Source organism: Aplidium turbinatum, chromosome 2 (assembly GCF_918807975.1).
Source record: "Aplidium turbinatum chromosome 2, kaAplTurb1.1, whole genome shotgun sequence".
In the NCBI taxonomy this organism is placed as follows: Eukaryota; Metazoa; Chordata; class Ascidiacea; order Aplousobranchia; family Polyclinidae; genus Aplidium; species Aplidium turbinatum.
This window is the reverse complement of record NC_137473.1, coordinates 15,298,389-15,325,850: the sequence shown is the minus strand read 5'-3', so window position 1 is coordinate 15,325,850 and position 27,462 is coordinate 15,298,389. Positions and strand designations below refer to the sequence as shown.

Below are 27,462 nucleotides of genomic sequence, written 5' to 3'. Positions count from 1 at the left end.
TGGCTGTGATGTCCATCCAGAATAATAATGTGTCTTTCTTCTTTTGAAGGTTTAGCAATAGTACAAAAGTGATTCAACCATATCATGAAGCTATCTTCGTCAGTCCATCCACTCTTAGTGCAATGTCCAATTGCTCCAGGAGGTTTGTTATTCATAAGCGAATCTGCCATGCGCTTTCGCGGAAATATGAACATAGGTGGTATGTAAGAGCCAGCTGCATTAGTTGCACAAATGACTGTGACAGTTCTTCCTCTTTCTCCGCTCGTTATTTTCCCCACTCCTCTTGATCCTTTCGTCGCGATTATTTTGGTTGGCTTATGAACATTTGATATGCTAGTCTCATCCATGTTCCACACCCTCATGGGATTATACTCGTGGCTAGTCAAGACGTTCCGATAGATCTCAAAGAAAGTTTCTACCTGAGCCTTATTAAATCCAGTAATTCTTGCAATATTCGTACTTTCTGGCTTGCGGATAGACAACTCAGGATGGCGTAATAGATATCCGCTAAGCCAATCAGGGCCAGCCATTTTCGTTTCTGTGTTGAAACGGTGCTTCACTTTCATCTGCGTAGCAAAGTCAAATGCAAGGCGGCGTTCATCTTTTGTGGTGAGACCAAACATTGACCTTTCCATAGACTGGATTTTAATTGCAAGTTCAGATTCATATTCTGTATTTAGGTCTGGCCTGTATCTACCAAGTTTAACATGCCCAGGACATGCAACTTTTTCATCCATATGTCTTCGCAATGTTCGTGCTGAAATTCCATAAGCCGTTGCAGTGGTTTTTAAAGGAGCACCAGCTTTTACTTCAGCAATTGCTGTTTTTAGATTTTCTTCTGTATAAGATGCTCGGGTTGTCTTCCGTTTGTAGGTGCGTGCCATTATTATGAGTCCAAGCTCGTATAATACAAAAGCCTAGGATATAATGAAGATTTATGACGTTTTTTGTGAAAAACAAATCTGCAGCATAGGCTAGATAAATCTAAAAAAGAGAAATCAGGTCTTATATTCTACGAGTCGCTCTACGTCTACATAGCCTAGGCTACACAGTTTTATCAATGACATAACCTCCCTGATAAAAAAAAATTAATCATTTTAACGTTAAGTTAACGTCTGGCGATGTTAATTTAACGTTAAAACGTCTGATTGTTCTGTTAGTGCTATGATATTAAGAGAAAACAGAATAAGGGGTAAAAAGCCTACCATAGGCTTTTTACCCCAATGGCATATTCTCCATGGTAGGCTTTTTACCCCAATGGCTTATGCTTTAAATTTTCAAAATTCTTCCACTACCTTAAAAACTTGGACAAAACTATTGTTAGCTATCCCTAGAATTAGCAACTGACTACTCTGTAACAAAATATCAAGGAGTGTTCTTCTTTCTGAGAAGAGTAATAGTTCATTGTCTCATTTAAATTTTTATAAGAAATCAAGCAAAATCAACCATTTTGTTCTATACTTTTTCTGTGTCAAATCGGCTTCCATTAACACATGTTTAATGATTACCCACAATGCAGTCATACACATGGTGGCAGTATTTATTTATTTACACAACTCTGTAAGGAGAAATTTAGGTAGGCTTTTTACCCCGGGTGGGCTTTTTACCCCAGTCTACCCTAGAACCATCTTTGAAGCTTGGATTTTGTGGCTGTGCTAACTACATATATAACCTATAGCCTACTACATGATTAATTGATTAACTATTCACGCACGCTTTAAACCTTTCAAGTTTTGCCACCTTTTCCCGTTCGAAACCGAATAAATTCCGTGATAGCAGAATTTAGGTTTTGAATTTGCAGAGTTGAAGTACATTTGTAAATTGCAGTTCTCATAAGTTAAATTTGTTGGTTAAAAACATGGTAGGCCTAGGCCTACATGTTACAAATGAACCAAGTGGAAGTGAAAAGGCAAGGAGGATATCAAATAGATCGAGGCTGGATTATATGTTTGGAGCAGTGCTCAGTTCCTCCGACAAAATTAAACCAACTGAGTTATCAAGATAGACAGTTAAGTTACTGATACAAAGAGTTGGCTTCCAGCTGACATGTCGGCTGCGTAGCTTTTGAAAACTCTACAGAACACACGGCTTTAATCATGTATCAATCAATCAAGTTTATTTTTGGTAGCCTTCGGGACGAGTAGGCTAACTCAGTTTTTCCGCCCGGCATATTAGCAGGGTTACCGATGTTTTGACTTAACTTGGCAATGACAAACAACTAAACAGAAATGAGGTGAAGATCTGATCTCAATGCGAATAATTACGTTCAAGTTGAAATTTTGGGGGCGTGCGACGTTTGTGACGTCATAAACTGAAGTGTCGTAATCAGCATAGCCTATCAAGTGCGCAGCTGTCATCCATAAAACAGTTTATTCCATAACAATAATGTCTGAATAACACTCTCCAGGCGTCACCTCCGAGATAACATGTTATCTCGGAGGTGACGCTCCAGGGCACACAGATAGGTTAGGCTACAATAGCAAGCGTAATGACGTTGCAGACCATCGACATTATAGACGACCTTTCCAGCCAAAAACCAATAGCAAAATTCTATGTTTTGCAGCTAATTGTTATGTTTCTACGTTTTGAAAGTCAGTTTTCCCGCTTCGCAGAGTTTTCTAGCGTTTTTTTGGTTTTTTGATTGATCATGTAAAAGCGTTTCAATTCATTTTGCCAAAACAATTGAAAGCATCCGTAGCCTACTGATTCTTAGAGCATTTTACGTCAAGTGCTTTGCTCAACGACTATAGTTGAATGAAAATGTTAGAAAATAAACTTTTTGATTGCTTGGCTTGAAAAATTTGTTCAAGTCTAGCTTGTAATATTGCACAGTGAGTGAGTAGTCCGGTTTTAATCTGGTGATGTCCCCGTTACCGAGGGTGGCCGGATTCACTTCCAAGGGCCGCAATCGCCTTCACACCCTGCCTCCACATCGATCTGTCTAACGCATCCTCTCTTGTTAAGCCCACCTTGCTGCTTTCCTCCTCAACTTACCTTTCCCACGTTTTTTTTGGTCTTCCTTCCTTGTTTTCTACGACCCTCCACTTGCAACTCCAGCGCTCTTCTCAAAACATCATCTTCATCCCTTCTCAAAACATGCCCATACCACCTCACTCCATTCGCTTTTGCCAACTTATCAACATTCTCATTCAACCCAAGCAAGTTCATACGGTAAGCTCTTCGGTACGGTAAGCTTAGGCTATTCCTTTAGTCCATCGATCAGCTTCACACCACACATTGCTCTCACCATCGCTCACTCAGTTCTTCTTAAAGTCGCCAATTTGTTTTAAAATACTTAAAATGCTGGAACTGAATAGTTTGCTTGAGGTATAGGCCTAGTAGCCTACTAGGCTTGCGGGTTGACAGCGGCATAAAACACCGAGTGGGTGGTAAAAGGATAAACCCTCGACCCACCTTCGGAAAGATGTCTAACTTTCAACAAGCCCTCTCAAGGCCCAGCACTATACCATGGGAAATCACCATCGGCACATGGAATGTGCGAGGCCTTAATGCTGAATCCAAAAAGCAAACTCTGGGCAAAGACTGCCAAAGCTACAATACAATATAGGCCTAGTAACTTGACTGTTAGTTGTTTCAGCACCACCAGCATTTGGTTTGCCAAATGCTTGAAAAAATTGCAAAATAGCATCAAGCTGTTGTTGATTTTGCCTACCCTGAAGCTCCAACTGTTCTTTTTGTGAAGTCAATTGTGCATAAAGCTGTTCTTTATTCTAAAGTTAATTGTGCATAAAGCTGTTCTTTTTGTAAAGTCAATTGTCCATCAAGCTGTTCTTTTTGTAGGTCAATTGTGTTAGTTGTTTCAATTTCTTTTTCATCAAATCGACGGTTTCTTTGTTGCTCATTTTTGCTAGGTTATAAACTGTTGGAACAGGTTAGGTCTAGCTAGGGCTATATGGCTCAGTCGCCATCAACCTCGTCGCCAATTTGTTGTGTTCTTGCAAAAAAATAAATAAACCTAAAATAAGCTTTCTCAATTCGAAAACTGTAATAAGAATGACCAGTCTTCGTTTCATTTGTATTCAATCAGATGGAACGATAAAGCAATCAGTAGCCTACGATGCTACGATGAACATCACTTGTGCAGACGAGCAGGGTTTCTAACTGGATTTCCTAAATACCATAACAGTAGTCGCAGAAAAATAATATAAGCATTGCACTAACAAAAGAGCAAAAAGCCTGTGAAGGTTTTGAAATGGATTTTATGTGGATATGGTACGCTATATTTATTTTATATGTTAATTTAGCCAGCTCAATACAAAACTCGAAAATAAAACTTCGTGAAGGAACTTTTCAATTTATATTGAATTTAGGCTACCAATGATTTTTGACCATTTTCAAATTACAATTGAAACTTTTTTCTGTGATTCCGGAGATATAGTCTAATTGCAAATACGGTAGCCTAATCTGGTATACAACTCCCGCTACTTAGTTCAAGTGTCTCTTGATGTGATCAAACACAATTTTATTTTGTTTTTCATAGTAGGTGTCTGTGAAATAAGCCCCAACACTTGCAGTGGCATGAAGACTATTTGGTAAATATTGAAAGGTGACAGGCTTCTTGAGATGCTTCAGTCTTTCATGAAGCAAAATCTATGAAAAGGAACATTTTTAATCGCATTAAATTAGGCTAGTTTCAATCTTCAACGTTATCTATAGCCTGGGATTGGGACTACCTTAATAAAAAAGAACATAAGCACTATTAGCCTAACTTCTCTGCCAAGTAACGGCAAAGCAAACTGCTCAAACAATTCAGATTTAAACGAATATTCTTGTACCGTTCTTATAACATTTAGCCTACTTACTCCGTCATCTCTAAGTAAATCGTATTCGCAAACCAAGATATGAGTTTGTGGTAAATTAGACAGCTCATCATCACTGGCCATCAGAGGCGCCACACGTGTATCAAGCAAATGACTTTGCATATGTTGTAAAACGTTTTCATCTAGTTGCATCTTTTGCTGATTGGTGAGAGGATTCACTGTTGAATTGTAGCCTCTAACTTTAAACCTGTAAAATAGTAAGAAATAAAACAAGTAAATGAAGTATGTTGTCGTTCACAATCATCCTGCAGACTGTTGTTCACAACAAATTTGTAACAAAACTTTACATATGTTGTTAAAAGAATTTATGATAAAAAGCAAAATGTTCTTCACTATTAAACTTATGTTCCAAACAATCAATTAACTATTGCAAGTCAGACGCACTAGCCCAGGTGGCAAGAAACAACTTGGTAACTGAAAAAATGGCAAGACGGTTTAACTCTTGCCATTTGTTCGACTCCAGCCACCCGCACCTGCTGTTGTTTCTCTGGGCAAGAAACTTTACGATAATTGCCTCTACCCAGTGATCGATTTCGAGTAATGGGTAGTACCAAATTTAAGTCATAAGTAGAGTAGACAACCGGAAACAGACATTGCCGTCGGCTGCAGCGTGGGTCAGGTGTAGGCTACGTCGGAAGGCGTACACCGATGCATAGCGCTCAAGTCCGCTTTCCCGCAATGCAGGATAAATATATGAAAAACAAACAAACAAACTCTTGGGTGTGTGCGTTTTAGAAATATCAAGGAAAGCTCTCCATGCAGCGGCATCTAGTAGATGGAATCATTTACAGACAACGACACTTCCACAACATGAAAAAACTTTACGCTGCGTCACTGATTCGAAGTACTGCCGAAATTAAGCTTGCTAAAAGGCCCTGTCAATTAAAGAATGAAGATTCCTACAAACAATCAGTAAAAACATTTTTAACACGTGACCAGCAAGGAACGATGCGCCTCTCCGGCGAAATAAATGACAAACCAAGATCTTGCTGATAATGTGTGCTTGACAATTGACATCAAGAAAACAATCGATCGTTACGCAATGGTGGCTAAACATTCATCGTCCGATAAACGTGCACTTCAGGGACAAAAATACTCACCAAAGCAGATGGTCAAAACCAGGGGTCACCAAACTTTTTTCTCTGAGGGCCGGATTGCTGCGAGATTAACAGCTGCGGGCCGGATGCAAATTGCGAAGATATACAACTATTTAGAATCTCCATTGACTTGAATTGAGCACAATACTGTAAATAACAAAGTCAGCGGTGCAATAGCAAAGTTATGATGAAAATCGAAAGGTTGCTGGAAAAGTTATCCCCTGCTGTGATACACTACAGAGTATCGTGCTCATGAAAAAACATTACATCTTTCCAAATTTGGCCTAGGCTGTCCCCATGTGTGGTGGCCTAATGATAAAAACATAACATGTCAGTCCTTTACAAAAAGTTTGGTAACTTTTTTCCTTAACAGTTGCAGTGCAGCTGGTGGCGGGCCGAATGAAATCAGTTTTCGGGCCGGTTCCGGCCCGCAGGCCGTAGTTTGGTGACCTTTGGTCAAAACCTAACGGTAGAATAGCAAATAATGATTAGGAATATAATAATAATGATTAGCAAATAATTGCTATCAAAACACCATAAAACCAAACTGTAACCTAAAAACTAAAGATCGTGTTGAATTACTAACTTTTCTGGTATAGCGCCGCCACTAACTCCGTTTAATTTCTGAATCAAACTGGTGTCTCCCTGGGTGATGTGACCATTTTCAGATACAATTTCCGCCAAGTCTAAACGATCGTTCATACTGCAAAATAAAACCTGTTCAGCCAGTGGCTTAGTTTCTTCAAGATTGTGAAAAAGAAACAAATTTTTGCGTAAATCAAACTTAGACAAAACCATTCAACACAGAGGGCTTGCTCAATAAATTTAAATTCAGCAACCATGCAGCATATCCGTCAAAAAACGAAACCATGCAGTAGGTTTATTTTTAGCCAGCATTTAAGTTTAACTGGTTGCATTCTACAAGGAAGTCTACTAGAAAAGGTCTAGGGCTCTAGGCAAAGCCAGGCAGCCAGAAGTATTGTCACACACTGGTGAATCGTCATCTGTCTTAAACGTCTGTAGATAAAGTGTTCGAGGCATAAATGACATTAAACAAATGTTGAAATTTTTAATAAGTTTTGAATTCAGTCCTACAATAAAAAAAATGTTTTATAGACGCAGTATAGACGCTACCCAATATACGCCAACCAAAGCTTTGGAACTAAGCCTTTTCCAAACATAAATTTTTGATTTTGTTGGTAGCTTGGTAAACGAAAATTTCCCATTTGAAGAATAGGATATATGAGAGTCATCATAGCTGGAGCGTGGATTGCAGAGTTTTTGCCGTTCATTTTCAATAATTCAAGAGTTATAGACATCGCCAAATTTCCACCTGAATATAAAACCAAAAAATACAAATTTTACTGGTTACTTTCATCTGACAGGTAAATCTGACCCTTCAAGAACTAGCGTAGCCTATGACGAAAAAGTCATAAATATTCATTTTAGCCTATTGCATAGTATTTTTTCTATAAGTTTAAGTAATAGCGTTGACAAGGGTCCTAAGGGGTATTTTTGAACCTGGGTCGGAAACAATTCTAGGGGTTGCAAATCTTTTCACGAAGCATAGAAACCGGAAGAAAGAACTATGTATTCTTGGTAGGCTAGTTCTATTTAGACATAGTAGGCTACGTTTGTATTCATATTCTATAGCCTAGCCCAGCTACTCATTTTCCTTTCAGAGCCAACTTGTTCCTTTTGATGGAAATCGACGTTTTCCTTGCGGAACTCCCTAGGCCAGTAGGGTTCCCTTTATAGAGTTGCAGTCTTATTTATCTTTGTAGGAGATGTTTTTGTTTGATGAGCCCAGGCCTCTCATTACTTCCGGATTAAATTATTCTTTCAACAGCTCGTGGATTGAGAGATGAGCCAGTTTCGGTTGCCACCAGGGTTGGCTGATTTAAATCAAATGATTTAAATCATTGATTTAAATCATGATTTAAATCAAACAATAAAAATCAAAAAAATCAATTAAAAAAATCAAATAATTTTTTATTTGCTAAAATAAAAATAAATACATCAACAAATGTTTCACTGCTTCTCTGTAATACAAAAGTTATATTTAAATACTTAAGGCTATAGGCTATGCATGTTTTGAAAGGCAACTTCGTTTACTTGGCAGTTCACAAACAGTGTTGTTCACTAAACATAGTTTTTGAGCAAGTTTTTTCCACTTTTGGTCTAGTTTAATCAGAAGTTCGAAATCGATTGGGCACTGCAAAAGCTGGCGAGCTTGTACTTATGTACAAACTTCTCAATGCAAAATAAACTGCAATTTTGTGTCATCTGAACTTTTATTGTTTTGGTATGATACGTCGGTAACATAATTATATTACACAGTTAAACTTTCTTTGCAAAAAGTCTGGTTGTAGGCTATGCATCAGTTGAGCAAAAAAGCAAAGTAATGTGTGCTCAAACGTAAGAAAAGATTTTAGTGTAGTGAGATGACAGTCTGAGACATACCTCAATCTCGATATGCACATTATGATTTAGTATAAAGCAACATATCACACCTACTTAAAAATATGTGCCATAACCTGACGCGACAATTTATCGAAAGACAATTTATCGGACGACAGTTCATTGAACGACAGTTTATCGAAAGACAGTTCATCGAACGACAATTCATCGAAACGACAGTTCATTGAAACGACTGTTTATCGAAACGACAGTTTATCGAACGACGAAGCACATATGCAATGGAATACTCAGGGGTTAGGGGATAATGGTTAGGGGCTAGGGGTAACTGGTAAGGGTTAGGTTTTCGATTAACTGTCATTCGATAAATTGTCGTTCGATAAACTGTTGTTCGATTAACTGTCGTTTCGATAAACTGTAGTTCGATTAATTGTCGTTTAATAAACTGTCGTTTCGATAAACTGTCGTTCGATAAACTGTCGTAGTACCGTGCAATAGACACTAGACAGGCTAGCCTACAATATGATAATAAAAATGATTAAACACTTGCAAAGCAAAGCCTTTCAATCAATCAAGGGGTTAAAGATAATTCTGCTATCTTACTAAAATGATCTCTTCCCCCAAGTAGACTCGACGCTTTTTTATATAAAAAAAATCAAAAAAATCTGATTTAAATCAAAAAAATCCGATTTAAATCAAAAAAATCCGATTTTTTTGATTTTTTTAAAAAAATCATGATTTTTTCCAACCCTGGTTGCCACACAACCCATACCGTTGCATACGTTTTTGGATCGCCAAATAGTGCAATGTAAGTACTGCACGATGGACGAATACGAAGCAGTTGAATAGAAAACTTGGGCTTGGTGCCAATAAGATCCAGGGGTTCTCAATTCAAGCTATTCCTAAAATCGTAAGATCCCTATTCAGAAAACACACAAATGCCTTTCACAGAAAAAATATCGATGATTTCTTCAAGCCATCGCTCCCCTTTTGAAGGTTTCGGACCCCTAAAATCATTGTGAAACTTGGTACAAAAATAACCCTGAACTCGACCGTCAACTCAATAGGATTAATGAGCGGTGAATTGACATGAGCACTGACAGATACATTCATCGCCATCTTCAACCAATTTTCATTATACAGGCCATGAATTAATCATCATGTTGAGAGTGAGCCTGCCTGCCTGTCTGTCTGTGGAGAGCGAAGTCTTTCTTTCTACACCTCGTGGTTTGTTGAGTTGGTAGAGTCCGTGATCAGGACTAAAAGGTCATGTTAAAGTTCTTCCCAAGAAAGTTTTGATTTACCTTAATCCCGCTGTGCTGCAACGTTGACGCATCTGACCTGAGAGATCCAGCTAGTGCTGCGTTCAACGTGTCCAAGCCATCTCATTCTGCCCAATTGGAAGACTTCACGAATGTCTCTTAGTTTAGGCCTGGATAAAATGGTTTTAAACTGGATGTTGTCTTCAGCCTTGACCAGGCAGTTCCATCTTACCAACGCCATGTTGTTACGTTGTAGGCGCTTGATGGTGCTTGCTAATGTTTTCTGCGTTTCGGAGCCATAGACTAGAGCATGACACACCTCACACAGTTGGAGTAAACTTGACCTCTGATTGCAGCAGCGAGTTGCTTGCTTGTAAGGATAGGGAGGAGTTCTCTCAATTTTTTTTTCTTTCCTTGAGCTCTGAACAATGCACTATAAAAATCACTGAATGACTTCTGATGGAACCTAACATAGATCACAGAACATTGGCTAATTTCTATATCTTAACAGTGCTCTTCAATCTTTTTTGTTGCAGTGTACGCTTAAAAATTTTGTGACAAACTCATGAACCCTATTTATTTCAAATGTAAACCGAAGTGAAAAACGATACGAAAATCTTCTTGTAAAGAGAGTATTACACTACTAACTAGTATTACTCAGTGGTAGATTTCCAGAAGATTAGCTTCCGGAGCGTTTGTTTTTTAGTTTCCAAATGCGCCAGGTGCCGTAGAAGAGATTCAGAAATATGTCCTTATAAGACTTTGAAACAACACATTTGATGTAGGCCTACGTAAAACTTTGCTAAAGTAAGTATCATATAGCGTTGTTCAATGCAAATATTCGTATTTTAGTGAAACAATAACACAAAAAATACAAGTTATAGCCTACAATTTTTTAAGACATTTATCGTATTCAAAACCATAAAACCTCTGGCGACTTCGGGTCTCAATTGCCGGGTTACGTCCCTAGCGCAACCAGGATCCAATATACTTCGCTGGTTAAAACTTTCTCAGTCGAGGACCGGCCATTCGTATAAAGAGTAAACTTGAAACAGTTACATAGTGTGTAGAGAAGCACGGCCAGATCAGTATGAGGTTCATTTGTGAAAATCCGCGTTCACACTCGCTCGATGAAATTGGAAGGGATTTTTGTGACGTTATCAAATTTTGAAGATTCTGGGATCTTCTTTTCGTAGTTATATATTCACGAGGTCCTCTCACAACTTCGCGTTCATCTAAGCGCAATCTCTTTGCCACTTCAATGATTTCGTTTTCTCCGTGTTTCATTATTGTGTCCTCTGGCCTAGTTGAATCAAGAATTTTTCAGCTTTTAATAAATGACAAGTCTGTTGAATTCAACAAGCGATCTTAGATGGAATTTCCTAAGTGATGATGGAGGATGCGGGGATTGATTAGCGGGCTATTTCTGCAATTGTTTACATGCAATTCCACACCTTTGAACTCTCAGTTTTGTTCAGCATCCTTGGCAATGCGATAATGTCGTCCGGGTTCGTTCCTACGTTGTTTCAAATATTTTTTCAAGATTATTAATTTTGTTATCTGCATCCCAAATAGTACATGCTCTGTTTTGCAGTTCGAGGCTTAGGCTACTTCGGATAATTCTTGCGAGAATTCGTACATCAAAGCCAAGTCCAACAAGAAATCCGTGGTTGTCATCTTCGACAAGAGTCCTTGATATTTCGCACGTTCCCGAGAATCTCTTGTGTATAGCTACTACAAGCTCACTTTTTGAAATGTTCGACAAGTGCTGGAAAATCATTCCAGACGGCATTAACTGTGCGGAAACTAGAGGCTACCCAACGTGTGTCCAGTACTCTTTCGATTATCAACAACTGCACTTCAACAGCGCGCTGCACATTCACCCAATTCCCTGATATAGTTAGGAGAAGCGTGGTAAAGGCAATAGCGCTTGTTCATAAAAGATCGAAATCGATTCACATTAGGCTACTGACTGATTTTACAACATCACGGACCGATAGTTCCAATCCATAGTTTGCACAATGTCTGGAAATTCATCACAAAGCAATTTTGCCACACCATTTTTGCGACCTAACATCACAGCCGCGCCATCACATACAACACCAATCAAACAAGAAGACAAAACTGTTGTCGACATGCCATATGATTTTAGGCAGCTTTTCAGGGAATCAAAGATACCATTCGCCGTAAGACTATAGCGAGCTCAACAAGATCTACAAATACATTCACAGTTTCGCTTCCGTCAAGACTGGTACGATGATATATATTATCAAAATGGATACGCAATTTAACGTGGTCTACTCATCAAGAATTATAGATATACCGTACTTTTACTGAATAGGGCAAAGCATAATAAGAGTATAAAATATTTGAGCCTCCGGAACGCCGTTCCGGACAAGTCAACTTTTTGATCGAGCTTCCGGAGCGGCGCTCCAGACCGTTCCGGCTGAAATCCAGCCCTGGTATTACTACACTCTCTTGGACTACTACCTTAACGCGGTGAGAGAGTTTCAGTGCCTCGATGACCTCTAGAGCTGTACTGGCAGGAGCATCTGCTCCTCGTAGGATCACCCATGCCAGGTTGGTCGAAAGGTAGAGGCCAGACAAAACGTAGTCCCTCGACCAGGGCAGGAGAGCCCTCTAGTCCAGTAAGACTATCTCCTAGTGATGGTGTCACAAAATCAAACCACTCTCTTCCAACCTGCCATGAGCCAGCATGGAAGCAGTACGGCTCGTGAAATCACATGGAATAATATGTCAACCAATAGTATCGCAACTAAGAGGAGGCTACCTCCGGATCCTCGCATGTCGACCAGGAGGGCACATCAGCAGCCCCGGACTGATGTGACAGTTACGACCAGGGGTTTGCATCAGCAGCCTCGGACTGATGTAAGACAAGTGAACAGAGGAAACAAGAAGAAAAATAAACAAATTTTCAACCTATGCACATACAACCCAAGGACAATCAATGACTTAAACAGTCACGCACTTGAAACAATGTTCCATGAGCTCAAAAATGTGAATTGGGATGTGGTCGGCCTAGCTGAAACCAAAGTCATGAAAAGCCAAATTACAACTCATAACACCTCTAATCACAAACTGTTCCTATCAAGTAATGAAACCTCTCGATCTAACGGAGTCGGCTTCCTGGTACATAAATCCTATGCTCCCTTTGTGGAAGGATACCAACCTATATCTGACAGACTTGCTGTGTTACGTCTTCAAGGAAAATTCTCAAAACTAGTTCTCATACAGTGCTATTTCCCTACCTCATCCCACCGCGATGAGGAAGTCCATGAACTATATGACAAAATCCAAGCTATCATTGACAACGTACCAAAAAGAGATCACCTCTTCATTATGGGAGACTTCAACTGCAAACTAGGTCAACTACATAAAACATTCCCGTCATCAATTGGAAAACACACTCTGGCGACCGGAAATACAAGAGGCGAACTACTGGGCCAGTTCTGCGTAAAATACAACCTCCAAGTCACTAACACATGGTTCCAAAAGAAAAAGAAAATGCTGTTTACTTGGACCTCTCCTGATGGGAAGACAAAAAACCAAATAGACTTTATCCTATCACGCACCTCGTCTTCTAGACTAAACGTCCTGAACAGCTCTACCTTTGTTCCAGACGGTTGTTCGCCTGGTCAAACGTCATGTAGAAACCGTTCGGGTCTACTGAATATTACGTCATGGAAATTCCTAAAACATGAGCCAAAATTGCACCATCGTCCGTAAGACTCGTGTCAATCCTGTTGAAACCGGTTTAAACATGAAATGTTGCGTCGCCTTTGAGTTATCACAAATTTTTCTGATTCATTCTCGAAGTTGTTTGTTGGAAGTCGGTCGCACATTTAACTGGTTTATTTGGTGCTTGCTAACTGGACAAATTCTCCGTCTTTTATCCAAGTAATCTGTATCGTAGTGACAGTTTTAGAGGTGTAGGCATTGCATACCCATTTCGATAGCCGCGGGCTAATTTTACAGAAATACACTGTTTGAAAAGAAGTTCAAGTGTGTGTTTCTTCGGTCATTATATACAGACGAACGGATTTGGGAATCTTATGTTACAATTTTCCCACGAAGAGATTATGGTTTACCGCTGTGACCATAAAAAATAAAAGACGAGTTCTTGTCAGTTGGTAGGTCAAGAAGAAATTAAAGCAAGAAAAATAAACGACGATTTGTTAGCTGGTAGGCCAAGAAGCACTTGAAGGCATAAAAATAAACGACGTGTTTGTTGTCAGCTAGTGCAGAAGAACTAATTAGAAGTACAAGAAATAATAAAAGAAGATTTGTTGGTTGGTAGTCTACACTCTTACAGAAGCAAAGAAAAGTAAAGACATTTCTTCTCAGTTTGGTACTGAAGAAAAATAACTTTGACATTCATTGGCAAGAAAGAAGATTAAAAGACAATCCATCTGTGCTTGTAGATTCAAGTGGAAGAATCCAAGCAAGTTTTGTGGACTTTAGGACTTCATACTCGTACAGCTACGGTATCGGGCATTTAAATTCTTTTTTGTATTTTTACGGTCTTTGCAGTTAAGTTTTTTATAACTACTGTAGCCTAATAATTTTGTGTGTTTGTGTAACTTAATTTTTTTAATTGTTAAATTTAGCCCCAACATTTAATATGTCTACACTCGGTGGCGACAAGGACTCGACCGCCGTAGACTCGACTGAGTTTAAGCCTGATGATGTTCTTTGCGGTCGGGCAGGCCATTCTGGGGAGGGACCCATTAACGATGAGGCTAAGTCAGTTCGAGAGGCCCGGCATCTTAGACGGGATATTTTGACTCAAATTGGGAAACTTTCTGTAGCCCTAGGTTCTTTGAGTGATAAGCAGGAACTGTTAATTTTTAGATCTAAGTTATCTACTTTAGAAGAGGAATTACGGCATTTTCATGCTCTTTTGACTAAAATCTTTAACTCTGCGATCTTGGCAGAACTTCGTGATAGGGTAGACCCCGAATTTAACTCGTTAAAAAATAACTTTGAACAAAAAGAAAGTGAGTTCTCAGATATGTTGGATGCTGACATACATCCTGAGGATAGCGCCTCAAATGTAAGCACTAGGATGTCTATGACTTCGTCTCGGATAGTGGCACAAATTAACCTGCAGCTAAGACGAGAGGAGCTCCAGATACAAGCTGAGGCCGAAGCGAGAGCTGAGGCCATTCGAGCTGAGGCTGCCGCGAGAGCTGCTGAGGCCATTCGAGCTGAGGCTGCCGCGAGAGCTGAGGCCGAAGCGAGAGCTGCTGAGGCCATTCGAGCTGAGGCTGCCGCGAGAGCGGAGGCCGAAGCGAGAGCAGCTGAGGCCGCCGCGAGAGCCGAAGCGAGAGCTGCTGAGTTCGCACTCAAAGACGCTCAGTTGAGGGCTGAACAACGTAAAGAGGTAGTTTTAGCTGAATATCGATCAGAGGTGGGCTCTCGGCGTAGCTCTAAGAAGAGCTCTTCTAGGCATTCCAGAAATGAACATCAATCGCAGTTTAATTTACATAACCTTTTCCAAACGCCCGTTCAACCTGTGAGTGGACCAGGGCAATCCACACGTTTTCCAGCTGTTTCAGGAGGTCTCGGGGCCGCGGCTAAGGGTCTTCCGAATGCTGTAGAGCCAAGGTCTGCAAATTACAACCGAACTCCTCCCCCAGAGCGTACAGGTCACGGGGCCGCCATTAGTAGTAATGCTTTGCCCCCTTCACAGTTCTCTGCGCCGCTAGGTTTTGATCGCCCAGCTACACGTAATTTGGGTGGTTGTGAGAGGCGTATCGCGTCTGATCGGGCTGTGCATGTGACTGAGCCCACTCAGCCCCTTAAGGGATATAGCTTGTCTTCTCCCGCTAAATCGAGTTCTCAACAGCAGGGTTGCTTTTTTGAATACCAAAATAGTAGGACGTTTTTCGATAAGGCGGCCTTGATTGGTTACGATGGTAATAATATGCCATTTATCTTCTTTAAAAATCGTGTTACGGCCTTAATGGCAGCTTCGCCCTTTAAGGGGACTCGTTTGACTTTGTTACAAGCAGCTTGTGTTAGAACAGCTGCGCAAACGATTGCTAATTTGGTTTCTGACACCCCTGGCTTGTCAGAGGAAGACAGGATAGAAATGTCGTTAGCTCGCTTGTCCCAGCGTTTTGGGGTTCGTGGAGGTCTTTTTGCAGAACCGGAAATTAGAAAGTATCGCTATGGTAGCAAATTGACTTCGACCTCTTCCAGTGATCTGAAAGAGTTTAAAGATGAATTATCGCAGTGTTTGCTTTACGCGCAAGCTTATGGTCAGCGTGACAAATTGGAAGGACGTTTTGTGTTGGATTTGGCTAAGCGACTCCCGTTTGACGCTAAGCAGCGTTATCTTGACTTTTTAGGTGATCAGTATGGTGGCACTAATGAGCCTACTTTTCAGAGTTTGTTTGAATTTGTAGTACGGGAGGAAACGCGTAAGTCGACTGATTTTAGCATTATGCTAATGGGCGATTCTGGTGAGTCGCAGCAATTTAAAAAGTTTGGCAAAGGAAAATTGCCTTCATGTCCGGTTAGGCAGACGTCCGTAAAACCCCATGATGATGTGATGTCAGGGAGTTCGCAGTACTCGACTGTTGTTGGCGCACCGCGCGGTGGTGAAGCCAGACGTAAAAACCTACCGGCATGCATTTGTTGTTCGTCACGTGGTCAAGTTGAATATCATTTTTTGTCTAATTGTAAAGAATTTTTGCGCTTGACACCTAAAGATCGGAGAGATGTCATTGTGAAAGCTGGCAAATGCTTGAATTGTTTGCGCCAGCATATGGTTAGGGATTGCGTTCATGCAAATAACTGTCGTAAGTGTGGGCCTAACAACGATAGGAAACACTATTTTCTTCTGCATGATTTTTATGTGACGTCACATGATTCTCTGGATTCTGTTGGGAAAGATGATGCTCGTGCCAGAGTTCCTGTGCGTAATGTTAAGATTGGAAATGTTAAAGCAGCCTTTAACCGCGTTACTGCTGCTCGTGTTTTGAATCCAATGACTGGCAAATCGAAGTTGGTGTATTGTCAGCATGATCCTGGTTCGCAGTTGACGTTTGTTTCGAGTGACTTGGTGTGTGAACTTGATCTTAAACCGTACGATAAAGCGTCGTTTAAAATGGATACCCTGGCTGGTCAAAAAGCTACTTGTGCTGACCTTGTCAAACTCAACATCCAGTCGTTAGAGACAGATGAACTGTTTTGTGATATAACTTCGGTGGTTAACCCAGCTTGGGCTGATGATGTTAAAACTTTACCGCATAAACAAGATTTAAACGGTTTCCGTCATTTTCATGACGTGAATATGTTTCATTTGAATGATTGTAGTACTGTAGATGTACTGATTGGCAACGACAACGCTTATTTGATGTGGGCAAAAGAAGAACGTGTTGGTGAAAATCGTAGTGAACCACATGCTTTGCTCACTCCTCTCGGTTGGTTGGCTTGTGGTGGTAAGTCACCCTTAGATGAAAGCGTTGCTAAAGTGTGCAGAGTGCAGACGTCTTCAGAGTCGGATGTCATCTCTGGTTTTCAGCGTAAAATTGAGTCTCGTGATATGGAAATAGCAGACCTGAATAAAGTCATGCAGGATTTGACGTTGCAAAATGAAACCTGTGAATTGTCTCGCAATGATAAGTTGGCTAGAGAACTTGTTGAACCGAATATTGAGTTGAAAGATGGTCGATTTGAGATACCTGTTCCGTTGAAGGAAGATATTGATCTACCTAACAATTTTGTGTTGGCGTCAGATAGAGCTGCTGCTTTAAGAAAGAAAGCTTTAAAACAACCTGAACTTCGTGATTTCCTTACTGACACCATGAAAGATCTTAAATCAAATGGCTATATTGAGCGTACTGGTGAAGCAGGAAATGTCAAGGGATTTGAATGGTATTTACCGTACTTTGTTACGTCACAATTAAAAAAGCGCATTGTTTACGATGGCAAGTCTGAATTCCGAGGAACTTGTGTTAATGATGTAATGTTTTCGGGTCCTGACTTGTTAAACCCTCTGGTAGATGTATTGGCTAGATTTCGGCTTGGTAGATTTGGTCTCATGGCTGATGTGACTAAATGCTTCTTTCAAATAAAGTTACCTGAGTCGCAAAGGGATTTGTTTCGTATATTGTGGTTTGAAGATGATGACCTTGAAAATGGTAGGATGGTACCATTTCGTTTTTGTGTACACCCTTGGGGAATAAAGAGTAGCCCGTATATCGCTTGCTTGGCTATAAAGAAAATGATCGAGCAGAATCCCAGCAGTGCTGGTGAATTGACTCTCTGCAATATTGCAAATAATATGTACATGGATGATTTTATATTTTCGGCTGATAGCTTAGAGGAAGCTCAGCAAATCACTCATGAATCAATTGCTTTGTTTGATAGCCGTGGGTTTAAACTTGGTAAGTGGAGTGCTAACAAGGAGGCTATGATTGTCTTGTCAAATTTGGATAATGAGATGCTTTCACCTTTGATTCGTGACATTGACTTTCAGACTGAAAATATGACTTTGCCATCAGCGAAGACATTGGGTTGTGTGTGGCAAACCGAGTCTGACGAGATGCGTATCGCATGTTCCTTAAAGCCCTTAGCTAAACACACGCGCCGAAGTATGCTCAGTCAGCTTGGACAAAATTTTGATCCGCTAGGCTTTGGAGCGCCATTTTTTCTAAAAGCACGCCTTATACTTCAGCAATTGGCGATAGACAAGTTTGATTGGGACACCGAGGTCCCTGATAGCTTTGTTAAAGAGTGGGAGTCGTGGCTTCGCTCTTTGGACCTGCTTAAGGATTTTTCGTTACCGAGATGGTATTTTGCAAACTCTGGTGTGTGCAGTCCGGATGAAATTGTTTCATATCAATTGCATGGGTTTAGTGATGCTTCGGCGCAAGGTGGCGCCTGGGAGGCAATGGTTAAACAATTTAAAATCGCATTTTTTCACATTTTGGACTCTTCAATTCGTAAGCCCAAATTTATTGAACTGCTTACGTACACAGGCAGTGCCGTTCGGATCGTGAACGAACGCCCTTTGGTACCTTTGAGTGACGACCCTAGGGATTTTACTGTCATCACCCCTGCCTCACTTTTGACCCCATACTTAGACCCATACTGTGCTGTTGGGCAACCACATGATCGTGACCAATTAAGAAGAGATTATCGGTTCAATTTGTCACTTTCTCATCAGTTTTGGAGTAAATGGATCGATTTTTACTTGCCAGGTCTTCAGGGCCGGAAAAAATGGCTAAAAATGGCCGAGAATTTGGAGCCTGGTCAACTTGTAGTGGTAGGTTCTCTACAGGACATTGGTAAACGTGGGAAGTATCAACTTGGGAGGGTGCATGAGGTAGTTCCACAAGTTAGGAAAGGGAAGCCTGTGGTTCGTAGAGCTAAAGTTGCCGTCTGCAACTATGATGAGAGTACGGGGAAAGTGAAAGTAGACTATGTGTTGAGGGATATTTCGTGCCTCGCCCCCGTAAAGAACACCTAAGTGTTAGGGTTTGAGCCTGGTTTTGTCTGCGGTGGCCGACACTTGTCTGAGCCCAGAACAGTCGGTTATTATCGCAATCATTGTATATAGCATCATTTTTGCGTGTACCTAATACCTATGGTACCAATTTCATGTATCGTCGTGTTTATTCTTATTGCTGTTCATTCTTTGCATGCCCTTTGTATTTGCGTATTAACTTAAACGTGAGTGATTCAAACAATTTGTGTATCATGTGTTTTTATTCATTGGCTCACAATTGTCGTCAATTCTTTTTTAGTTATGCCATGTCAGACTGTCATAACTAGGGGCCGCTATGTTCCAGACGGTTGTTCGCCTGGTCAAACGTCATGTAGAAACCGTTCGGGTCTACTGAATATTACGTCATGGAAATTCCTAAAACATGAGCCAAAATTGCATCATCGTCCGTAAGACTCGTGTCAATCCTGTTGAAGCCGGTTTAAACATGAAATGTTGCGTCGCCTTTGAGTTATCACAAATTTTTCTGATTCATTCTCGAAGTTGTTTGTTGGAAGTCGGTCGCACATTTAACTGGTTTATTTGGTGCTTGCTAGCTGGACAAATTCTCCGTCTTTTATCCAAGTAATCTGTATCGTAGTGACAGTTTTAGAGGTGTAGGCATTGCATACCCATTTCGATAGCCGCGGGCTAATTTTACAGAAATACACTGTTTGAAAAGAAGTTCAAGTGTGTGTTTCTTCGGTCATTATATACAGACGAACGGATTTGGGAATCTTATGTTACAATTTTCCCACGAAGAGATTATGGTTTACCGCTGTGACCAACCTTGAACACTCCCGACATATCAGACCACAGAATGATACGTACAAAATTCAGAATAAGCTTCTCATGGCCTCAGAAGCAGAAGCGGAAACCAATCCAGAGACCCCACCTTATGAAACAACAAGAAGTCGCTGAACACTTCCAAGTAAATTTACAAAACAGATATGCCACTTTACAGCAAATGACAGACCCAGAGTCCATTCAAGAAGCTATAACCGCAGGACTACGGGAAGAATCAGAAGCTGTTCTTCCCAGAAATATGCACCAAGACCAACCGAACTGGATGTCGCAACAAACTAAAAAAGCCATCCAATCTAAACATAAAATTAGAAAACAACATGGATCCTCATCTACTCAATACAAAATCGCTAAATCTGAGTCGAAGAAGCTCGTGAAAAAAGACCAAATGAAGCAATTAGAAGATAAAATCGATGAACTCAACACTCTACCTCCACATAAAATCTATTATGCTGCCATAAAGAAACTTAAAACAAAACCTAAAAATATCAGTTGGGGAATTAAAGATGCAAAAAGAAACATCCTCACGAGCAAAAGCTGTATCCTCGAACGATGGGCAAAATTCTATGAAGAACTCTATCACGACAATCCGCAACAGATACTCATCGATGACTCTGCCTCTGACGAAATCCCATCTATTTTAAGAAGCGAAATATCTAATGCTATAAGAAACTTAAAGTATGACAAATCTCCCGGTATAGACGGCATTTACTCGGAATACCTCAAAGCAGGAGGCGAACCTCTAATCACAGCACTGCTTCATCTCTTCAATTCTATCTTAACAACGAAAAAGATACCCAGCAATTTTAAAGAAGCTCTAATAATTGTAATCTACAAGAAAGGCAATAGACTCGACTGCAGCAACTACCGTCCAATAAGTCTACTCAGTCATGTATACAAACTCTTTATCACTATCATTGCGGCACGCGTAAAAATGACCTATATGCATCCCTCCCCCCTACACAAGCAGCCTACCAACCAGGAAGAGGAACAATCGAGCAAATCTTAGCGCTGGAACAAATCATAGAAAAGTCTATTGAATTCAACAATCCCGTTCATATCACCTTCATTGACTTCAAAAAAGCGTTTGACAGTGTTAAATTACCCTACCTTTGGCAACTTCTGGATAAAACTTCCATCAACAAAAAATACATCAACCTCTTAAAAGCAACGTACGACGACTCTAAAGCACTAATCAAAACAGACATCGGAACAACCAGACGAATTGATATTATAAAAGGTGTTAAGCAAGGAGATGTCTTGTCTGCTATCCTGTTTTGCATCGTAGCGGCTGCAATAATCTCAGAAACAGAAAATAAGTGTACAACTGGATTCACCATCGGCGGTCATGTAATATCCAACTTAAGCTACGCAGACGATATGGCCATTTTGAATAATTCTAAACTGAAAATGCAGGAATACCTAGATGCTCGGTCAAAAAATGCTGCTAAATTCGGCCTCCAAATAAATGTGTCCAAAACCAAATGTATGACAACCGACAAAACTAACAACACACTCAATCTCACTCTCTATGGAAAACAAGTAGAACAAGTACCAGAATTCATATATCTTGGCCACCGACTATCCGCAACCAACGATGGAAAGACTGCAGTGCAACACCGAATTGGCTTAGGCTGGGCAGCATTTGAAAAGAACAAAAAGATTCTAACATCCAATAGACTCCCAATCAAACTGAAAGCAAAAATTTTCAACACCTACGTTTTACCAGTCGTGCTGTACGGTCTAGAATGCGTAAATTGGACATCATCAACAATGAAAAAACTCACTACCTTCCAAAATCACATCATGAGAAGCATGACCAACAAAAGGCTACTTGATCACACAAAAATAGAAGATCTTCTAACTATGACAAAACTACATCCAATTGCAGCAATAATAAAATCAAAAGTTTTAAAACTGTTCGGCCACACTAAAAGATCACAATTCGGAATCAGCAAAGTTTGCACAGAAGGCAAAGTAGAAGGAAAAAGAAAACGTGGCAGACAACCAAAACGATGGCAAGACAACATTCAATCATGGACCGGACTCCACTTGACGACACTGGGCGAGTTGGCTCAAAATCGCTCTTGGAAACAAATAACCCATGTTGATGCGCAATCTGCCGCAGGCGGAGATAACGACTGATGATTACTACACTAGTAACTAATACTACACTACTACTAGGCCATATAAATAAGCAAGCAAAATTAAGGAAATTATATTTAATGACTCATCTCTACAATAAATGACTTTATTGATGTTACAGTACATGTAATTAACCAAACACTTAAACCAAGGTTGCAGCTCTTCCTTTCAATTGCTTCCCTCATCAATGTGTGTGATTAAGTTTATTTTTCGCGATGTGATTTCACATTGATAAAAAATAAATACAAACATAACTGACGCATAAAGACGATTGACATAAAGACGAAAGGCATAAAGACGTTGGTGGCATTTAAACAGGCATAGATATTGCCTTCAGTTGTGCTTCTGTATTCTGGCACACTAAACAAGTGTACCCAAAGTCAGTGTACGGTGTCTCTTTAAACAATGCTTCCATGCCAAAATCTGATTAAAGATTAATTAAATCTTCGAGTTCTGTAGTAAATCTATCATAAATGAAAGGATGTCGCATCCAAGAATATGTGGCATTCTATTCTGCATTGAAATATTTTTCGAAATTTTTTTGCAACAAACTAAGATGGGCGTCAATAAGTGAAAGCGGTTGTTCTTAAAAATGCTCATGTTTGTCCATGAAGTTGCTCGTAAGTGTTAATTTTGGGCTGAAATGGTATCTTTCAGTAATGATACCTAATGCAAGTCTTACCCATATTGACAATTATTCCAAAATTTATTAAATCAGCTTTTTATCATCTCAATCAAACTCACAAAAGCACAATAATGTTTGCAAATTTAGTCTGCACACAGAAGTTACAACCAGAAATCAGACACATGTATCTTTATACTGTAATCCTGAGACGCAGCATTAATATTATTATTTTATTAAGTTTTGAAGGTTAAGCAAAATGTTTTTTTAAACCTGAGATCTTTTTACATTAAGTAAGTTTACACATGTCATTGCAAGATAAGTTGGTTACAAATTGGTTGCGACTAATTTATTAACCTCAAATTTGAAGAATTGGTTATTTTACTGTAAATGGATAAAATTTTTGCTACTACCACTTTAAAATAGCATTTCTGCTTAACTTTGAAACGTATCAGGCAATATTTTCTCTCAAGCCTCAACTCTCAACACATCTTTTTTTGGCAGTTGAGGTAGCCTGGTTGGAAATTTAGTTCTTCCAAATATCTGGGTTAATGGTTCAGTTTTGCTAACAAACATTTTCGCACAAGTATGCACCCTTGTGTACCTTTTCGTAGTGGTGTAGTCCGTATAGATATTTTGGTGTACTCTAGAATGCACCATGCTGCACACCGGTTGAAGAGCACTGACCTAAGTTATCCTACCTGCACTGTCTCCAACAAGCGCTATCTTGTCAGGGTTGATATTAAACTCTTTGGCTCTGCTCATGAACTCTAAAGTGCTGTTGAGACAATCTTCAAAAGGAATTGGAAAGGGATGGTGTGGAGCTTTTCTATACCTGAAATTAATACCGGCAGTCCATATCAGTGATTCTTCTAAAGCTTAAACCCAAAACAATGTTTAAACAACGGCAAGCTGAAAATTATTTATTATTGGATAATTGCTGTAGCCTAAAAGATACAAAATTAAGGTTACTCTCTAAAAAGTATTTGGAGTCAGGGCGGTGTTAACCGCCCACGTGCTCCCCCGACTGGGGGGTATCTACGACTGTTTGAAGACCTACTCATTTTGATATGTTTAATATTTTTGACAGTTCAAAAAAAGCTGTCACAATAACTTAAACCATGTGAGGCCCTATTTACTCCTTCCCAAACCTCCGGCTGGGGCCACCGTCTGTCTAGGGAAGGGCTACTCAACTAATGTTAGCAAAGGTCCATTTTGACAAGTTGAATATTTTTGCGGTCCGGTGAATATTTCATATGCGACCACGAAAATTAAACAACCAGTAGCCTACGAGCACCGAAACACTTTTCAGGTACTATGTAACACAACTTGGATTTTTGTCTTGACACAAACAAAGAAACAAAAAAGGGAAAAATGTATTGTGTTTCTTTGTAGTGTAGCTGTGTGGATCGTAGCCTACATCAGAGAAGACGGCAAAGCGTTAGGGGTGTGGGGGCAAAGCCCCCAACTCCTTGGATAGCTTAATCACAAAAATTGCTTTCCGTAATGGAAATCTGTTTAAAGAGGCCCTAAAATGTGGCAATGAGGTTATTCTTTCAAAAGCCTGATGTCCACCTTCAACACCCAGAAGGTCCGGATTCGGACCGCCAGTTGAGTAGCCCTGGTCTAGGGGCTCACGCATATTTAGTTTGTGCAGCGGTTTTGTCTTGTAATTTTACATGCAATGTAACATTTAATACAATTTTTTTCATTTTTTCAAAAGTTTCTCGCTTGCTTTGCTCTCTGAACTACATTTTGTTCATCTAACACCAGCAATCTTGGGCATGCATAGTGTTTGAAAGGAGTAAAAAGCTTTTATGTCACACAAAAAAATAAAAATAATACTGCAACATTCCGATGTAAACAGGCTCACTCAAATAGAGTCTTTATTTCTAAAAACACACCATTAAAATATTCCTGTGGTCGTGAATGAACTTTTGTTTTAAAAAGGTAAGATGATTTAAGTTCAAACCAAACCTTCTACCCAAATCCAATTTTAATTTGATCAATTTGGTTACATAGGCTACAAAATGTGCATCTTGATAAAAAAAAGCATATTACGCCAAAAATTCCAAAAATGTGACCAAAACAAGATGTTATTTGTCAACATTTTTCTGGGAGCAAACCCCTAAAACCCCTATCTAACTTTACCATTTTGGAGATTAAGTTTTGCATTATCCATTTATCTTGTAAATTTTGCTTTACAGTATTGATAGTTTGGTTCTTCCCATACTTTTTTCCAGATCCTTTACTGCATTGTCGCCCTATTTACTATTTTTAAAATCTTAGAGCTGTTTACTTTGCTAAAAGGATTAATGTAGGGGAGAGTGGGGCTAGTCGGAAAGATTTTTTTTAAAGTGAAATTTAAAACAATTCGTGCATAACCTGACAACTTGAAGCGGCTTAAATTATCACCTATGGTGTCCTCTATCATACAACCAAAAATAAGTATTGAGTCAATTAAGCTTTTAATAAAAATTTAAAATAAACAAACATACAATGGATTTTTCAACTAACCCCATGCCTGGGGTTAGTTGAAAAACGTCAGTTTGATGCCCACCAATGAACTGGATACTATTTTTTCAACCAACAAACATTAACATGGGATTGTAAGCAAATATGTTAACTTGCTTTAAAATCAAAATGCAATGAATTCTACATCAAATCATCGTAAAAACATTTTTTAATAAACGCATTGTTAAAACTTGTGATGCCGCATATATAGCACTTTCCAAGTTATTCAAATTAAAATTTTACAATGTATATCTGCTTAAAACAAGTACATTGGAGCTTATACTACTTATTATCATACCACGACGATATACTCGTATCATACTACATAGTCATACCGTTATCAAAACGTTTTCCAACTAACCCCACCCACTATTTTCCAACTAGCCCCATTAACATATGACAAACTATTTTCTTAAAATATTGAAGCATGGTGCGTTGGACTAAAATTTGTTTATTTCTTAGTGTTGTAGAACACCTACAGCTGACACACACTAAAAAACTTCTGCCTATCTTTAACGATATCGACGCATAAGATGTTTTTCAATACGCCAAAAATTTTACTTCGAAAGTAAGAAAATACAAAATTGTCAGCCAAACAGGTATACCTTGACTCAGCAAATCGAAACTAACATGGATTATGTGTTTTTATAAACTACTTCACATGTTGGCAACAAATATTTAAAAAAGTTATCAAGAGTTAAAAAATGACCATTTTTCAACTAACCCCGCCTTCCAACTAACCCCACTCTCCCCTACACTTTATTTCTACATGAGTTTGCGGCTATAATCGAACTCTTTCTTGTCCTATTTTTAAGAGCCATCACTAAAGTAGATGCCCACTATTGGATTTCGGTGAGGGCCAAGATGGTGCTCACGCGGCCCTGTTTGAAGTCCAATCTAGCCTAATAGAGCTTGAACTTCTTTGCATTAAATGTAATTATTTTTTCTTGAGAATTTTGAGTCAATAGACATGATAGTGGAAGCTAGCATCCAACGAAAATGCTCCGATAAATAAACAGAAAACCTGTAAACTATGTCATTGTCAAAAGAGAGAATGCAGTTTTAAAATATCACATACGCATACGCACTCTGGTGAAAATACGACAAATTCTGTTTCCTGAGCTGTTTGCGTGAGAAGATGCATGTACGAATCTACAAAACATAAAAACACAAAATTAAAATACGGTATTGGACAACAACTAAAAGAACAATACCTCGGCAAACACAATCTTTGCTCCATAGTTATATTTAAACTTTAGTTAGTTAAATTAAGATAACCAGGTAGAGTTTGGTTGATAGATGAAAAAAGAAGTTTTTATCTTGTAGTAAAACACTGATAAAACATAATGGACTGTAATAGCACTGAAAATGAAACCAGTCCAATTTTTGAAACGTTAGCTGAGCATGAATTTAGTATCCACATATCAGGGGTTTTTTTGATTAAGTTTCATCTTTCCACTGAAGTTTTAAACAAACTAATAGATTAAAATTTCTATTCTACTCACATATATCTCCAAACACCCACCCTCCGCCGTGGTAAAATACAATAGCTGGCCCTGGGTCTTCGCGTTTTTTGATAGCTGTACGAAACAGAAGTGTTGTTTAGCTATAGCCTGCAAGCTGTTGGTTAGTATTTTTAAATAGTCTTTTTTCTGTTCTATTTTAATCGCGAAACAATTCTATTTAGCAAAATCATTCTAGATTTTTATATATTAGTAGCCTATTTCGCCAGAAAAGGTCTCGACCTACCTTGACTTACCTTTAGGTATAATAACTACCGATTCAACTCCAGCAAAAGAACCATATTTGATATCTACGTTGTCTGGTGGAAAAAATGGAATCCCAATAGGTGCATTTCCAGGGTAGGACCACCAACGGTTGATACCTAAACTCTCTGAGAGTTGAGCCTGTTTAAAAGGCAAAAACTGTTTGTTAATACGTCTTTTATTGGTGGCTTAATTTTAATTATGACAGCCTACTTCAGGCCTATCATCCAGAATCAGACCTTCCATTAGCACGAATGCCATGATTACTTTATACTGAAGTCCAGGTTAAAATCGTTTAACAATAAATTTGTCTTAGGCCTGCAGCTTACCACTTTTTCAGAGGCTGCTAGAATATCAACTATAATTTGAAAGTGATTGGGGTCTGGAACGGGTGCAGGGATGGGATGATGGATACAGTATCCAAGAAAAACTGACAAAATTACAACAGTCACAGTTAAATTTCGAAATAAACTCAT

The 27,462-nt window shown here is 39.4% G+C and overlaps 1 protein-coding gene across 1 annotated transcript; it reads right to left on the bottom strand.

Moving 5' to 3' along the window:
* Nucleotides 1-4,022: 4,022 nt before the first annotated feature.
* Nucleotides 4,023-27,462, bottom strand: LOC145788356 (arylacetamide deacetylase-like). The gene is made up of 9 exons (XM_082600131.1): nt 27,316-27,462; nt 26,980-27,127; nt 26,726-26,800; nt 26,309-26,372; nt 23,408-23,541; nt 7,073-7,271; nt 6,525-6,641; nt 4,824-5,028; nt 4,023-4,611 (listed from the first exon to the last, which is right to left on the bottom strand). The coding sequence occupies exons 1-9, from the start codon at nt 27,460-27,462 to the stop codon at nt 4,447-4,449; spliced, it is 1,254 nt and encodes a 417-aa protein (XP_082456257.1). The 3' UTR covers nt 4,023-4,446.